The sequence below is a fragment of the Labrus mixtus genome, chromosome 3, assembly GCF_963584025.1.
Source record: "Labrus mixtus chromosome 3, fLabMix1.1, whole genome shotgun sequence".
Taxonomy (NCBI): domain Eukaryota; kingdom Metazoa; phylum Chordata; class Actinopteri; order Labriformes; family Labridae; genus Labrus; species Labrus mixtus.
In genome coordinates, this window is record NC_083614.1 from 20,085,807 (window position 1) to 20,103,567 (window position 17,761).

At 40.1% G+C, this 17,761-nt stretch overlaps 1 protein-coding gene across 32 annotated transcripts in view; it reads right to left on the reverse strand.

Annotated features, from left to right (window-relative positions):
• Positions 1–17,761, reverse strand: part of adgrl2a (adhesion G protein-coupled receptor L2a) — a 153,798-nt gene that overhangs the window by 56,016 nt on the left and 80,021 nt on the right. For all 32 annotated transcript variants that reach the window (XM_061033663.1, XM_061033674.1, XM_061033675.1 and 29 more), the window contains one exon: positions 14,105–14,289. In XM_061033663.1, the coding sequence (XP_060889646.1) occupies positions 14,105–14,180 (76 nt within the window). In that variant the 5' untranslated portion in view covers positions 14,181–14,289. The remainder of the gene's footprint in view (positions 1–14,104; positions 14,290–17,761) is intronic.

The window sequence follows — 17,761 nt, forward strand, 5'->3', positions numbered from 1 at the left end:
GTTTGTTCATAGTGAACCAAAAGCACGGCAGTAAACAACCTCCAAAAGCCTCTTTCCATTGATTAGGCCTGAGGCTGAACTACTTACTCGCCCTGGTGTCAGATGGTATTTTTGGTGCACGGGGAGATGAGTGACACAGACCAATCAATGCAAGGGACATCCAATAGTCCAGCAATCAAACTTAAATCCAAAAGATAAACGTCCTTCTCGCGAGTTAGCAAGCAATGTTCTGTTGCATATTCTGATACTGTTCATATCTTTAACGTTTTAGGGTTCCTTTCCTTTTTTATTATGTTTGGAATTAAATTCATCTGGGAAAAAAACAACTTTTCACTAGATATACAGTATAAATTTCAAACTTCAGTGATGTGATACAATTTCCCCCTCAAAACATTCACATACAGAAAAATTCATCAGTCAAAACAAGCTAGGAAAAACAATCTTCTTTACTCTCACTCTCTGTTATACTGACACATCAAAATCTGCTCCATGTTCTTTCATATTGAATAATAGAGGGCTTATGTGATTACTTCAAATAAATCCTTTTCCCCCTTTTTCATACAGATAATAAGAAGACAACAAAACAACATCCATCGAGCTCTGGCATGGCAACGCATTGTAATTACAACAGAGTAAGATGATCGCAATAAATCTGACATAAACATCATCTAATGCTTACTGTCTCAATCAATTCTTTATTCAAATGAGCAATAAAAGTAATCATAACTTGCTTATGAGGGCATTAGCATAACATTTCAGAGAATGCATTTTATGAAAATGATTATCATTCCATATGGTGACAGTAATCAATAAAAAAGAAATCAATGCTTACTGGATGTTTATATGCTGGCGTCATTCCTTGCACTTGAACTGATGCATCTCTTAAATCATGTATACAAAAATCTCAGTTTATTGCAGCAGCTGAGATCACTTTCTGCTATATTGTGTTTCAAGGGGCTTTTTTTTTTAACTTATGAGTTTCCAACAAATGGGAATAAGTTTGCTGAGCCACCAAAAAGGTGCCACACACAGCGCACACCACCGGTGCATATAGGTGCAAAAACAACAGAACCACATGACTGCAGCTGAGAGGAATTTTTTAAGTTGTGTTCCTTTTAGGTTGTCACACAGATACACACACTGCTCACACTCAAAGGGAAACTCAGCACCTTCCTCTTGGCAGGTAGCACACACTTCAGACACCTCCTCAGAATATGAGATGTTATTTTCCTAGCTTTGATGTTCCTAACACTCGGTAAAAGTGCATCCACACCTATATGCAAGGGTTGGAGAGACAGATGCCAATCAATTATACACTCGACGGGAGTTTTACATGCTCTATAATAATTAAACTCAAGGCAGCAAAGGATCAAGGAATAACCAATAAAATATGATGTCGAAAGCTCCATCCTGTGACCATGGCAACATGTTGCAGCAGAGACATAGCTGGTCAGATCTCAATCATAGCCTCGCTAAGAGTCTCCCTGATCAGACATTCTGGTCACTCACCCTACTGCCATCACTGCTAGAGAATCATTTCAAATCCTCATCATCAGACATACAGCATGCATTGAACTAGACAGTGATCAGTGCAGTTTATGTAAGTTTTTACAGTTACTTCATATCGAAAATGAATTATAGTTGTTTCAACTTTTACAATCAACAAGCTCAAATTGAAAAAAAAATTCTTTCTCACTCAACCTTTTGGCATGTGCTTTTAGTACACGTTGTTATCACATGCTTGTAATAGGTTTTGATAGGTGCATAGGACCTGAGTTTCCATGGGTTATAGCACTTTATTGCAGCAATGAGGAAGCTCTATTTAAATCTTCCCATGCTGGCGTTTACTACCATGTGTAACCTTTGTCATTACATTAGGCCCAAATACAATCTGTGGCTGAAGAGCTGTGAGAAAGTCCCATATGTAAAGGAGCGCCTATTACGCACCGTCTCTTTGGTGCTGTAATGTTTTAATTCATTTTTTTTCCCACAGATGAGCCAAATCAATTGGAAAGTGACCATCTGGTAGGATATGAGTGTCAGTGAAGCAGTGTTAATGAACAAAATGCCTTCCTATTTCACACAAACGAGGAGTCATTAGGATCTTTATCAGCCATGCGGGGACCTTCCACCATGTAGTCCCATGAAACTCGACATTATGGTGATGGAACCCTAACGGGGCTTACTGTACATACTATGTACAGAAAAGAATATAACGACGAGCGCACACAGCTTAAGTAAAGCTTCTGTTCTTTTAACGAGGGCAACAAACTTGTGTCACTTTAATTAAATGAAATGATTCCACCATAGCCTCCTGCATATAATGAAGCATTAACAGACAGAGGTATTATTCTGCTTTTCATCATGCCTATCCTGCTCCCAGTAAATGGTTTTCATATTAAAATGACCCTTTGTAACTTGAGCAGCACATGCATCCAGAGTTAGTCCAGGGGCACAGCAGAGGCTGATCAAAAGACCTATTCAGCCACTCACGCTGCCATCATTGTGGCCAGTGCACAAAAGAGGTCTCTAGATTATTTTGATGTGAAACCAGATAATTTTTCTGTCGAGAGCCAATGAGAAGTGTGACGGGGACGCTCCTGATGCTTGTCGTCCAACGTTAACACATCCCTTTGATTTTTCTCGCTCTTCTGATGAGAACCACACAGCTGCTTGTAAATGAGCTAGCATCACGGTGCGTCCTTCCATTATTCTGCACTCCTGAGCCGACAAGGTCGCTTGCTGGGGGGATTTGGGGTGAAAGAAAAGTATGGCCTATAGCATTAGCTCGGAGCCACAGGAAACACAGCTTGAGTCCTCGAGGTTCTGCCACCCCACCCCTGCTACCTCCTCCCTGTGATACAAGCAAAGGAAGTCTGTGAGGGAAAAGAAACCTTTAAGTCAAGACTCTCCCCACAGTGCTGATTCTATAATCCAGAGATATCCTTTACAAGAGCATGTATTCTTAAGAAGTCAGGTCCACGCAGGGGAGGAGAAGAAAGAAAATATTGCAAATATCCTGCAAACAGCAGGGTACAAGCTGGACCGCTGACTTTGTGTAGCCATTGTGAAAAAGAAACTCACTATTGGCTTGACAGATATTAACATTCTTTTGAATTTCTACTTTTGCTTACGTCTGTGTGTCTATTTTTTTTCTTTTTGTGCGTTGAAAGCTGATGTCATATTTTGGGCTTGGCTAACAGCAAATGACAGTCACTTATGTAGAGGTTTCTCCTGCTCTGTAATTCAGCCCATAACATCTGTAGATTATTAAGCTCTGTGACAACTGATGTTGAAACGATTACTTATGTGGCACAGAAACGCACCGACGAGATCTCTTAGCTCATATTTCTATCGGAGATTATCGGTGACAATGCAAAGTTATTCTGCAGGGGAAATGACATTGATTTTTCTGTTACTTTCATCCATCCATTAGCTCAGTGCATATGGCAGGTTTTTTTTTTTTTTTCAATAAAGGGATTTGCACACAGCCTAAATATGCTTGTCTTAAAAACATTTGACAAAACAGTAACAGTTACAAATAAAACACCTGAAAAATAAAATAAAATATATGTCATCTAAAAAAGGAAGAAAAAGAAGATCTAATAACATGTTATGTAGGGTTGAAGTAGGTTTCAGACTGGTCAATGTTAGGTCTTTGAAACTGACTTACAGAGAAAAGGAGACAGGAGAGAGAGAGGTATTGAGTAAAAAAGAAGAAGAAGAGCAGCGGGGGAACAAGCATTCCAACCTCATTTGTATTCTCCACCATCCAATTCACTCCAGTTCATTTACATCTCCGCTACTTCCATAGCAACAGCAGGGGGGCTATCAGGAGCATCTTTGATATAGGTACATGACTCTGTAAAAGATCTTGTCATTTCTCTCTGAATAGAAGCCACGGAAAAAAGGCTGCAATTTTCTTCCCTCTTTTGGTGTTAAGGTGGGCTTCTTTAGCAGAAATTTACCCTGTCAGACTTTTTTTTTTTTTTTTTTTTTTTTTTTACATTTGCTCTCTGCCTTTTTTCCTCGACTAGCAGAGACAGGAAATTCCATCATTACACAGAATAGGAATATGATCCTGAAGCTTTTTACTGAATGATTTTACTGACAAACAAAAGGGACACAAGCAAAGTCAGTTTGCTTTTTTTTTTAAACTTGCTCCCCCCCTTTCTAATCCACCAGAAGAAGTTGAAAAGAGAGAAGGCATCAAGTGTTTCAGCCAGACTAAAATGAAAATGCACGGCACCAGCAGGAAAACACAGCCTCATCAAATTCCATGTACACTTGTATGTAAATCAACCTTAAGGCCTAATTAAGCTCTATGGGGCTCATCAAGGTCATAAATCCCCTTTTTTTCATAATGCATTATTGACTTCACATCATCTGCACATGTTGGCTGACTGCACTCGCACAAGCACACAATGTCATCTCACTGTCTAACATCGGATAGCCCTGGGGCCAGGCGGTTTGTGTGTGTATGTGTGTGTGTGTGTGTGTGTGTGTGTGTGTGTGTGTGTGTGTGTGTGTGTGTGTGTGTGTGTGAGAGAGAGAGAGAGAGTGAGAGAGAGAGAAAGAAGAGAAGAGTGCTTTTTTAGGTCACACAAAAATGCAAGGACATCTTCTGGTAATGGAATGGCTGCTATGACCATCAAACAGTAAATTTCTTTTCCCTCATGGTCCTTAACAAATGGTCACTGGTAGATTATATGGCATTAAATTATAGCGAATTTGCACATGATCAAGGGTAGGTCGAGGCTTTTTTCTCATTTTATTAAGATAGTTGTAAGGTAAAATTGGTGTTATTAAAAAACAATTTTAAAAAATCTAGAAAAAAAAAAAAAACACTGACTGAGTGGTTTGTAACTATCGTCAGCTTGGATTTTTTTCAGGTTTTTCAATTTGAATTGACATTTCTCCACTCTAAACATGTTTCGTTGTAATAGTCATTCTGAAAGAGAACGTATATAGGGCAGTGGATGCAAAGAATCAGCAGAGAGTAGTTTGATACTGAAACGAGTTTCTGTATCGACCTCCAATACCTCCTGTAGTATCATGTAACGAGTACGCCAATCAATACAATCAGCCACTTTTTTTAAGCCCTCGAAAAACAACTGGTTTCTGGTAAAGTGACGACTGCTAGAGGAAAGATATGAAGTTAGAAAAACTTCAACAATCACTTTTTTCAACTAAAATGTGGCTGTTTTTTTATATCAATGGTATTTGAAGGGAAAGTACTTCATTAAGTAAAAAAAACTGAAAATCTCTAAAAGCCACTTCTTAGAAACTCTTTGGATCTCATGATTCTGCCTCATCAGTAACCATTTTCTCAGACAGTTTCAAATAACCTAGAGTTTAAATGGATGAAGATGTGAGCTTAGAGCCTCGATGTGTTTGTCAGCTCTTCCTCCGACCTGCATCATTCCCACAGTTCCCATAACAAGTGATGAAATAAAAATGGACTCTGATACATTGGGTAGCCCAGACTTCCTTCTCTGCTCCAATGAAGCATTTGATGCTCCTCGATTCAATAAGGAAGCGTTTCCCAATGGGTCACCAGTGGCAGTACACACAAATGAGAAAGGTCCTTCTGCTTGGTTTTGCATTCCCAGAGTGCGCTTCTTCAAGCAGAGGTTCCTTTCCCCGAGACTCGGCTCTCATGTGTATGCATTTGTGCCACATTATTCAGCTAGTGCTTCAACTGACCCCACCTGGCATTTAAATTCCCTGACCAACCGGGTAGTCATGCCCCGATGACACGACTACTGCTCCAACTGAATTCTTTATGCAGCTCTTATTCGGACTCTTATTCAGACTGCAGACCTGCTGCCTTCTGAGTTTGGTAGATTGTTATATGACACAATGCTTTTTTACTAGATATACACACAAGGCTCCCAGCCTTTTATCTCCTGACTGGGCTCACTCAAGGTTATGCTGTACACCTACAGAGTACTCATCTCACAAATTCAACCTAAAGGACACAATTGTTTCGTTTTGTTTTATAAAGGAGGTTTTTTTTCCCTTTTATTTGATAAAGGAACTATTATCTTTAGATTTCCTACAGTTCAAGGATTCAGACTCATAACACTTGAGGAGGAGAGCCAAGCTAAAATGTAATTCTTGGATTCAATTCATGAAGAATTTATTGGCTGCTATTCATCATCATAATCCACACACTGAATATTATCATGAAGACCTTCCATCTAGTATGTATTTTTTCCCTTCAGTGATTGTTATAATGTTCAAAGTAAGTTTCAACCCAACATTTTTATTGGAAACTTTAAGAAACCCTACACTTTAAGATTTCAATTAACCCTGTTTGTCTACTTCCAAACATTCGCACTCCTCCATTTGCTTCCAGAACCTCACACGTCACAGGACTTATGAGATGTCTCTCATGTTTAACATCCTTAATTATTGCTTGTTGGCTATTGCAAAATGATGTGGGTACTTGTGAGAGTTTGTCTGTGTTGAGTCCGAATCATAATAGAAACTCAAACTACAAGGGCTGTTAAATAAAAATGACTTAATACACTTGTTACTGATTTGTACCATTTCCACAGCAAAGGGACATCTTTGATGACTATTTTTGTCACCCTATTATTCACTTGAGGTGGGGGGTGGGTGGCCTTAAGAGCAATGGCCTGAGCCCTTGACACATGGAGGCACTCAGGGGTCATTAAGACTCAAAAGGTCAAAAGCTGAGAGTCACCCAGTCAAGATCCGCCATAGCACAAATGGCCTGGCCTGACATGTGCTATGTATGACAGCAAAACAACCAACATTTCATTACTACTTCACTCCAGATGACCAACCAAATTGGAGCATTAGGCTTTGGCAGCTTTATTTTTGCCTTGCAGCATATTTTAGAAGTCTGCTTTCGGTCAAGTAGGCTTCAATATAAAGAAAAGGCTATCAGAAGTTTGAACAAAAGGGAAAATACTGACTATAGTGGTGAAACTCTAGGTTAACAAGCTTCATAAATAGACACTCAGACTTCTTTTAAAAGGCCCTGCTTCTAAATCCTTTATATTTATGGGCGTAGTTTCACCACCCCTCGTTTACAGGAGCCTCTTTAGGATTTATGGCTGCTCTAAATCAGGCCTGAAAGCAAGAGGACAAAGAGGATTCCACTAAGGGCAAGCAGGAATATCTCGCATCTGACTCTTGAGAGTGAACCGAAAACTGTGTGAAATCATAGGCCTTTGGATCTATTATGCTGTCTTTACAGCATCTGTCATTACATGTTCTGCAATCAGTTTCCATCCAACCCGTAACCACACTTTCCTGTGCTTCAGTGAACAAACCTTTAAACAGCACGCTCACAATGAAAACGTGATTACATACCTCTTGAACACCTGCAGATTGTTGTTGTTTACGTTTGGTATTTCAGCGTTTATGGCATGGAAGACTCACGGGCATGACTCAATGCGTTCACAAATAACAGTTCTCACACGATCACTTCAATGCATTCATCTCAATGTTGCTCAAATCAGAAGGTGAAGTAATTTGCTAACATTGATACACGTAATTCGGTGTGAAGGAAAACTGCACAGCATGCACAGTGACAGTTCATTCCTAGCAGCCTTACAGATTCAGAGAAAGCTCAGGCATATATAGAAAGAATATTGCAGTGCTGCACCCCGTGTGACCTGAACGCTGCAGTTTAATCACCTTAAAAACCCCTCAGTATTACAGCAGCAAACAGGAAACCCAGCTACATTTGCCCTCTGACTGGCTGAGCTAGTTCATTTGTCTGGCGCACATGCTGGTTCCTGTTTGAAATACCATCTAGGCTGCATAATCAAAAACATTCTCCTCATCTGCCTCTTCTAGACACACTTCATCAGCAAGCCCTTGCATAAGGTCTGTCTGCAGTCCTTGATGTCCACTAGCAACAAAAAATATAAAAGAACTGAAGAGCCTGTGCTCTGTTATCATATGGCCAGCTTGGGGTGTTTTCTTAATAAAAGTGCATTTAGACCTTCATCTACTCCAACCTTTGAAATCCTTACCTGCAGCCAACCTGAGTTAGAGTCACCTTTTTATTCTACCAGAACAAGATACAAATATAGAAAAGAGGAGCAAACAAAAGAGAACTTCAAAAATGATTGCATGTCTCTAACAAATTGAAGCCCGCTTATACAGAGATGCCCACATACTGCTTGTCACATCTGCCATGGCCAGATCATAGACAACCATCAGAAGCACAAAACAAAAAATGCTCCATGAATAATCAGTCTTTGGTTCTAGACCACTGCTCTGGAAATTGATAAGTCATGTTTGTTTGTTTTTTCTTTGTCGGGATTCAGAAGAGGGACTGGATGGGTTATCAGAACATGTTTTGTAGATCGTTTGGCATTTATTTGTTAGGGGCCCACATGTTTCTACCTGGGCAAGAACAAAGTGAGACAAAGCATGACGGTAAAATCCACAGACAGACAGGGACATGAGGGTATATGACTAATCTAGGGTGCCTGAGATCCCACCCAGCAAGGGGCCACGTGGGACACATGTGAATGCCCATTATCCACAAAGATCAGCACCGAGAATGATGGGAGAAGGTAGGTTTTTTCACACTAAGTCGGAGACTCTGTCACGCTGAACCACTCTCCTAGACAAGTCTGAAACCCAATTAAGGAGCATGTTAGAGGTTGAGCACCATGCAGAGAAACACAGTCCTGTTGTTTAGTGTGAAAGGTCCACCAGTCCCATGACTTGATTATACAAACAGCCACATCCTTGCCAGAGAAGTACTCTTTGCATTGGTTTATAATAGAAAGAAACATAGAGCTCAGGAACCTTGAAATAACTAAGTTGAGAGACAAATAGCCTCATGGAGGAACATGTACAGTGCCCCCACTATGAGAAACACACAGAGGAGAGTAATTGAAGTTGAAACAAGGCATCATGTCTCCTGTCTAAAGTGCCGTTTTGGTGTCACGCTTGAGATCTCAGTGTGAGTTATGGACAATGACAGCTAACAACAAACTAATGAGGCTTCCCAAGGTTATCTGTGCATAAATATCCATTACAAAGAATGCTGATGCAGCAGCACAACCTCAAAGACACCCAACACTGACCACTTGAATCTAGTTAAAAAACCTCTGACAAAGGCTGGTAAGGTAAGGTTACTATTATATTTGTTCCAATTCTGATCCCAGCATGGATATTGGGCGCCAACATTGCCTTAAATGTGGTATCAGGTATTGGAGAGTATGCCAGTCACACTACACAGCACTAATCCTATACCAATCGTTTTAAGTACATATCAGTCATTTTGATCTAAGCTTGCAAAATGTCAGAAATCAGTATTTATCTAACAATAAAATATTGGCCTATGCCTCAGAATGAGTATCTGATCCTATTGTTTCTATGAGGGAAAAAGGTATCAGAACTTATTTTAAGTTTTTTAATTTTGAGTCAGTGGAATTTCCCTTAATGCCACAGTAGCCAGGTGGACGCAGGCTCTGTGTTTGGGTATAAAGGAGGAGGGTGACAAGATGTCAAGAGCTCCACCATGCTCTTGCATTATAAACAGCAACCTGGAGCCAGTAGTGACAAAGCCCTAATCCACAAAATCCCCCCCTTCCTTTGCTGAAAATCCTAATGAGGATTTGAAGAGCTCGGCAGGGAGGAGACCCAGGGGCTGTGGTTACACCTTGCCACTGCTTGCTCTCCCAGTCATTGTCTCCTTATCTCCTTATTGGCCAAGCCTGGCTGGCGATGAAAGAGACATGACAGCATGGTGGGCCTTCGTACACAGGCCCCACGCCTGCCTGGCTCCACGGGAAGCCAGATTCCACAGTCTGCTGCAAACAACCAGGATGACATCAAGCGGGAGGTGGAAAAACAAAACCAACAGAAGTTGTTTACTAAAGACACACAAGACAAAGAGAAAAGTCACCCCTCTGGCCTTATATGGTTTAGTACAGCTTCCAATATGGAATAAATTGGAAGCTGTAACTACTTGAGAAGGGGTTTCATAAAATAATTACCTAAGAAAATATTTGTTTCTTTTAACAAATTAGCCGTGGGCCAGGCTTTTTAAAGTACCTTAAACACCAAATGAAGTGGTCAGGGAGCAGTGTGTGGAGTGTGGCGACGCAGTGGGGTACTTTTCATTTCCACGGACACAACTCCTCCACAATTATTACTTCAAAAGAATAGGCCTACTGCCCATGGTTCTCCAAATGCTTATGTGACAGCCAGTATTTTGATTTTTTCTTCTTTAAGATAAAATGCACAAGAAAGCTGCTGTGAAGAAAGACCCTAGTGGAGAAAATCTAAAGCTGAAAAACACAGACACAGTAATGTAGCGTCTGAAGAATATCTCCGTAAATACAGTATACCTGAACAGATTTACCTGTTGGATACTAATTACCTTTTAAGGTGGGGTATAAGAACAGTGTGGTTGAAAATTAATTGTCTTTTTCATAAAGACAGATACTGTATCTTTATTTTTATGGTTACAATTAAAGCCTTCCCAGAGCAAATAGGTGGTGGCACAGCGCTGGGAGGTCCTGGACCCAGTTCTTGCAGGTTCACATTAAGCTCTGGGCTTTTACTTCCAGTAATTACATTTCAGAACACCTTGATTGTCTATTTCACTCCATTCACTTTGAGATGAAGGCTCTAAGACTCTTCTTCTTTTCCTTTCACACGGCAAAAAAACCCAGGATTTTAAAGGTGCCCTTCTCTGTTGCCCTTGAGAAATCTCAAGTAGTTCAAACATTTTAAGATTCGAGAAGAAACAATAGTATGGTTTTAGGGTGTAGGCAGGGAACAGAAATTGCTAGTGTCAGACTTGTTCATACACGTTTTTTGCCACTGAAAAGCAGCTTTTATATCATGACAGGCTCTCCATGTACCTTAACCTCACACAAGCAACCAGCACTATAGTCCTCTAGCAATGGAATCACATGAGGAATCTCCATTTTTGTTTTACATTATTACTTATGAATTACACCTTCGCCAGTTCTGGTGGGTTGCTATGGTGACATCCTTAGAGGACACCAGTAGGACAAAAGGAAATAAAGCTGCAGCTTCAAAGATGATCACTGTGAATGCCAGAGGGCAAACTTGTGTTGATGCAAAACAATATCAAAGCAGGTCAGAGTAGCGCATGCTGATTAAAGTGATAGACACAGATTTATATTACTTCCTGACCCGTCTCACCGGACTTAAAATGGTCATTTGTGTTGAAAATAACACAATCAATAAATGTGTAACCCAGCTCATTGCATTGACATAAAATAAACCCTTTACTGTCAAGGGAAGTACATTTTTTACTTTGGTATTTAACTTTGTGCTTTCATACACTATATACAACTAAAGGTTAGTAGGTCAGAAATGATACACACAGGGATGTAACTACATTTATTTTATTCACTTAGATGTTTTATTCTCTTCATACTCCTTCCTTAATATAACATCTATTGTAAGAGCCCCAGCTGCCAGGTATATGCCCATGTCTTTTAAACTCGATGCCCCTAGGTTATAACACTTCTAGATATCTTTAAAAGAAAGAAAGAAATGTGTCCTACAAAAATAAAAGTACTAACTAACTCTAATATAATTATCAGGAGTTGTTTTGTCAGACTTTTCGGAATGAATTCCAGGATTTGAGACATAATCTCATTGTTAAATAAAGATTAGTCATATGTGTCATGATTTCACTAAAGTTCATGAGTCAAATGAGTGCTTCTCTACTTCAAAATTACAGGTGATGACCCAATAAAAACCTGCACATTTTTCAGTGCCGAAATCCCAGATGCTATCTGTCTCACATCATTATGTCCACACTGATATTGATTAAAGTATCTATCTCACCACATGACCCTCCTGGGCTTTTGTAGGATTATATACTGGAAAACTGACATAATTTTGCTTTTAGACACACTGCAAGGACACAGCTCATATGTATGTTTCAAGACTGTCAAGGAAAATGTGTAAAATAACCTGTTTTTAACCCATTACGTATTATTGCCTCAGCAGTTGTATGACTGTAAATGATATTGCACTTAAAGAGTATTCACAAAAGGGAGCTAAAGTGATATTCTTGTATTGACTGTAATAAAACACAAGAGAGTATAAGACCCTTATTTCTGTATCCATATCATTAGGATCAAAGGCTCTAGGCCCCAGGGCTCCTTTGATATGTATTACACCGTGGCATACACATATTGTATAGCTTGATTAAAATAATAAGCCAAATCAATTTCAGAACCTAATGTAACTCAGTGGGCTGCTGTTGTTGTGGATGTATACAAGGATTTGTTTTTAGGGAATATGCTTTAAAGAAAAGAAAGAATAAAAGAGATGAAAGGCTGTGATGGCAGTGAGTCAGCTGAGCACACACAGATCACAGATATGCGGACATGAGTATGACCCAAAGAGTCAAACATGGAGGATGGGATAGCTGTAGAAGGAGGTCAGAGGTGAACATCACTTCACAGATGCAGTCTCAGTCTTACTTCAAACATACAGAACAAGGAGGGGGCGGCAGAAGGGACAAACTTTAAACTATTCACAGCATTTCACTAACCCATTTAATTCAATTATAAAAATGCATTAAAAAGATATTAGGGGTAGACGCAGTTTAATGAAGCATGTTTACTTGGGGATATTGTTTGTAATGGACTGTTTCTGGACTGAGCTCTGCAGCCGAGATGGGAAATGTGGAGGAGGTGAGTGCGGAGGGGAACCAACTAGAGGAACAGGTGATTGGCAAATGTCTTTCGGAAATATGTTGTTTTTCTTTCGTGGCCTTATTTCCTATAACCTCTGATTTGATAAAATAAATTCTTCAAGTGCTACAGTCTAGACTTTCTTCTTTTGAAATGTAATCCTTCTCTTTAACCTTCATGTGCGACAATTCACCCAAGGCTTTCCAACCTGAAAACATGTTAAATCGTGATCCAAGGTTCTCTTGTGAAACCATCGGCTAGCAACCAGGGGCAGATACTTTATACGATGGGGACTACCTTTCCAAATCCAACTAAATAGGTTTACTTCTATATACCTAGGACCTGAAATTGCAAACTCTTATCATTGCATGAGGATTCTCAGATGACATGTCTGAGTGCCAACATATATGGAATACATTTGATCAAGTAGAGCTACTTTTATGGGATTTCTGTGACTCCCCGTGTTTCCTCATTTCACTGAAACCTACAGAGACCACACACTACTCCAATTTCACATGTCTTATGTGAAAGATCAAATCTAAGCCAGATGATTCATAGGAGACACATATGGTAAGTTGTATATCGTGCCAGTGTGACTTGCTACAGTGTGAATTCAGCATCTTGAGAAATCATTGCCTTCCAAACTTGAATCAATAATCCTAACTTCTTTTTTTATTGTTCAAATGAAAAATAAAAACAAACAGTTGGTCAGAGATTAGACAGTTCGCACAATAAATCAGAGTTGAATGATATTTCTGATATATTGCATTAACAGACACCAACTTCAGTTCGAGCTAATCTTTAAACATCAAAAGTAATGCGCCACCACTCTTTTGAGTAAACAAAAAACATAAGGATAAGGATACAGTTTATGAGATATGGCTTGCACACATAGATCTTATAATTACGACACAGCAGAGAGCGATTCAATCAAAGATAAAGGCACTATGATTAAAACACATTTAGGCATTATATTTTTCCGAGGTGTGAAATCTGTGTGCGCCTGCCATGAGACAGAGCATTTTAGCAAGGAATTTACAAATGGATCCAGCTCTGATGCCACTGGGAACAACTGGCGCTTTCAAGCAGAAAATCTCAGACAAATCACAATTTACCAACTAATGAAACCACTCAAGATTATCCCCTATCCGCCTGTGCCCACTGTCTTCAGAGCTGCAAGAGCACTACTTACAAAAGCACTGCCTGCACTCAGGGGAGCAGATTTGGCTTTAGTCACAATTTCACTGCTCAGGCTATATTCCTAAATAAGACAATAGAGAAAAAATATTGTCTGGCACTGGCTGTCAGTGAGCCTGAAACAATACTCATTCAAAAGATGCTATGAAAATACTGGCATGAGAACACATCTGTATGTTTTTGGCGAAAACAAAGGAAACTGGGTTATAAGTACTTACCCTCTGTGGAGTGCACTTGGGCTAGCGTGATGAGGAACCAGCAGAGGGTTTGTAGTTTCCACAGGGAGCATGCCATGGCGCCTGGTGTCGGTGGTTTCTGGCAGGTTTGTGTCGTGACTTAAAGTTTCTTGTTAAAAAAGTCCAAGCCGGCTGGTCTCAGAGATACTCATCATTGATCCTCTCACCTGTGGAGCAGAGCGAGAGAGATGTTCAGCTCAGGACTGAAAGTGATTCCATGTGCCAGCGCTGACCCTGCCGGTGTGATTTAGCCTGTCACACTCTTATCACACACCACTTGATGCTGCATTTACATTCCACTGCAGAAATGTGACAAACCTTAAGCTGTGAAATGCTACAAACCCACGCAAGCTCCTGAAAAAAAAAAGCCCAGAAGGTCAACAATCTTAAGGAGGAAAATCCCTTAATGGTAGCTGAATGCTAACTGGTAGAGAGGGGAGTAGTGGGGTGGGACCAGTGCTGTCATCCAGCAGATAGGGCCCACCCTGTCCATCTCTTTGTGACCTACAAAGCAAGTGGTGCTAACCTGATCAGTGCTATGACGGATTACTTGACATGAAAAGTGTAGAACCCTATAGAAGGAAGGATTTGTTGACACACAGTGACAGTAAATGTTAAAATGACCCACGGTGATAACTTGGTGAACATTAGCAAAAAAGCTTTCATCTTCATTTGGAATTAGTAAGGACTTGCTTTGTTGGTGTCTAATCAATGGAAAAATTCCATGGAAGCATAGCAAACAAATGTCATGTAAGTCCAAATAATAGAATATAATGATAAACAAGAAGATAAGAAAGTATGGTGTAGATGTGCTCGTTTTGTAAAGAGTTGTCTTGAGATAACATGACTAATGGAGTGACTGATAATGATATTATTATAAAATTATATTAAGAAAGTCTAAATGGCCATTTAAAAATATAGAATTACTTCTAAAATAAATATTGATAATGGTTGTATCTGACAACACAAGCCTGTCACATTGACATTTAAAAAGGCTACATTACAGTGTTCTCTAACACTGGCATTTCGCTACTTCTTCTGAGCAGAGGTTAAAAAGCAACAGCACTACTGTTGACTGATAATTTTGTGTCTCTTTCCACCCCCGCGCCCCGGCCAAACAAACAAATAAAGCAAATGGTCACTTCTCTTTGTTGTGACTGACCACAAACCACCATATCTCTCTCTCCACCCCCTCCCTCTCCAAACCAGATTCCTCTCTTCCCCTCATCCATACCTGTACTTGTAGTACAAGTCTATTTGAATGTTTGTTTTTGCTCTCTTTCGCTACAAAAGCAAATGGCCTCCTCCCTGTCATGGATACAGTTCTGGAGCTGTGTGGGGTGAAACCTAATGCCTCTATACCTGCGCGCCCAGGCATGCGTTTCACACTACTAACTGCTCCCTTTTGTCTGTGTGTTTACACTGCCGGGGTAAGCTCAGTCCTCTCGCTCCCATGAACCATTAGCACATTCACCATGGGATATGGCATCACTCTGGCAACAAGGCACATAGGACCCCATTAGAAACTGTTTTTTTTCCTTCTTTTTAACACATTGAAAAACAACACTCCATTTTTTTTTTATGTCTACTGCCTGCGATTGTTTGCTAAGATTCAAGGTACTGAATGTTCTCCAACCTGCTAGCAACTAACAAGAGAAGTGTAATGAAATGACAGTGAGGAATTCTGTTTGTCATGTAGCGTCAGAGCTGCAGCCTCGGCTGACTCCTCCGCACCGGAGAATATCCGCGGCCTGAGGAGTCTTTGATCTATTTTGTCTGAGTTCTCAGACAGTGTAATAATTCATCGCTGAGAAAACATGCGGAGCGCACACATTAGCCAACAAAGTTATAATTAAGCCTGCCATAATCAGCTCATCTAGGATGACATTACGCCTCACCTGAGACCTCTAATTTCAGAGCCATTTAAAGGAGGTTAACAGGAGCAGAGCGCACACAGCCACAGTGTATTTAGTTTCAATGGAATAATATGCAGTCATGAGACTCGACAAATGAAAGTTGATCACTGAGACCAAACCAATTGGATTCCAACAAAACTGTAAGCCTTGTCTTTTAGCAGATCAGTGCATTTGGCACCACTTAAATTTATCAGGCAAGTGTCTACCAATAATCAGCCTACACTGCAGGTCTATACCGAATAAAGAGGCCTTAAGAAGATTGTCTCCACAACAAAGCTTTAAAGTCAGCTTACGGATCTTCATCTGTGCGCACAAAGACTTAGCTTGTCCACTTAGTGAGACAGACAATATTTGGATCACACACACATTTACACGTGAATGATGATAATCCCATTCAATCAGTATATTGTCACTCACAAAATAATTTACTGAGAAAAATCAGATTAAGAGTTGACATAGTTCTCAGTAAAACATTCTCCAGTAAAAAATACAGTGAGGTTGCACAAGTTTAGCAGTTAGATTTATGTAAAGGTCAACAGCAGTACAATAGGAAATAGTTGTACATAATGAAACTGAAGAGCGACATTTAATAATAATAGTTTGGAGCATCTGATTCTACAAGTTCAAACAGGTTCTATTGCTCCAGGTGTCCGCTGTAGCGGTACATTCATTTCACTGTCACTCAAAAAAAAAAAGAGTTTTATTTTCCCACCATCCCTAGCCTTGTCACTCCTTTATCAAATATATTCCCACTTTGCATTTGGTTTGCTCTGTGACCTCTGTGGGGCGTGCACAGAATGAAAAACACGGACACACTATGTGGACGTATGCGTGCCAAGTGCAATTTCAAAGAATGATGCTATGCCAGCTCGGCTTACGACCTTGACGCAAGTGAGATAACCTGGTTAAGGCCTTTACAAGGTAGTTGCAATAACTGACGTATTGCCTCGCCGTGGTAGTAATCGTATTAGTAGTGAGCACGTTAGCACATGGATTTTCTTATCACAGTTGAGCAGTTAATGCAGTGGATAAAGTGCTGCACTGAAAACGTGTATAAATCTATTGATAACACGAACAATTACATTGCCTACTTATCCCCAAATTGTATAACTCACTAAATAATTGTATTTCTCAATTTTGCTTTCTAGATATACCTGAATGCAACATAATAAACTCTGGAGGTTAAAAGCATGTATTTCAGAATAGTGGTATCTCTAAGGTGGTTTTTGGTGCTCGTGTTTATACGTACATTAAACACAATATCTAAAGCCTTCACCTGAGAAAACACTGTTCAATCAATATGACTACTTTTGCTCTCCTGTCTTCATTCCTTAAAAAAGAGGCTCCATGCTCACCAGACCTCCTGTGTCAGGATGTGGAGACAAAGACAAAACACATTTAAACACTTTTGCCTCGGAGGCAGTAGAGACCCCCAACCAGGAAGAAAAAACAATGTAGATCCCTGGTACACAGGAATGGGTGTTCTGTAAATCGATGATAACAGTGCTATACTTTAATATATTTTGTATCACGCTGTGAGTGTTTAACATGCTGAGGCACCAAAGGTACAGACTGGAGGAAGACTGCCGCTCTCCTCATTAAACGTTCCGAGGTCTCGCCTCTCAGCTGGGGGTTTCTTTTCTCTCCCCGCCTTCAAACCCTCAGTGATCATACCTTGGCTTTTTTTCTTTAATAGCCCTCGACTCGGGTGTGATCACAGAGT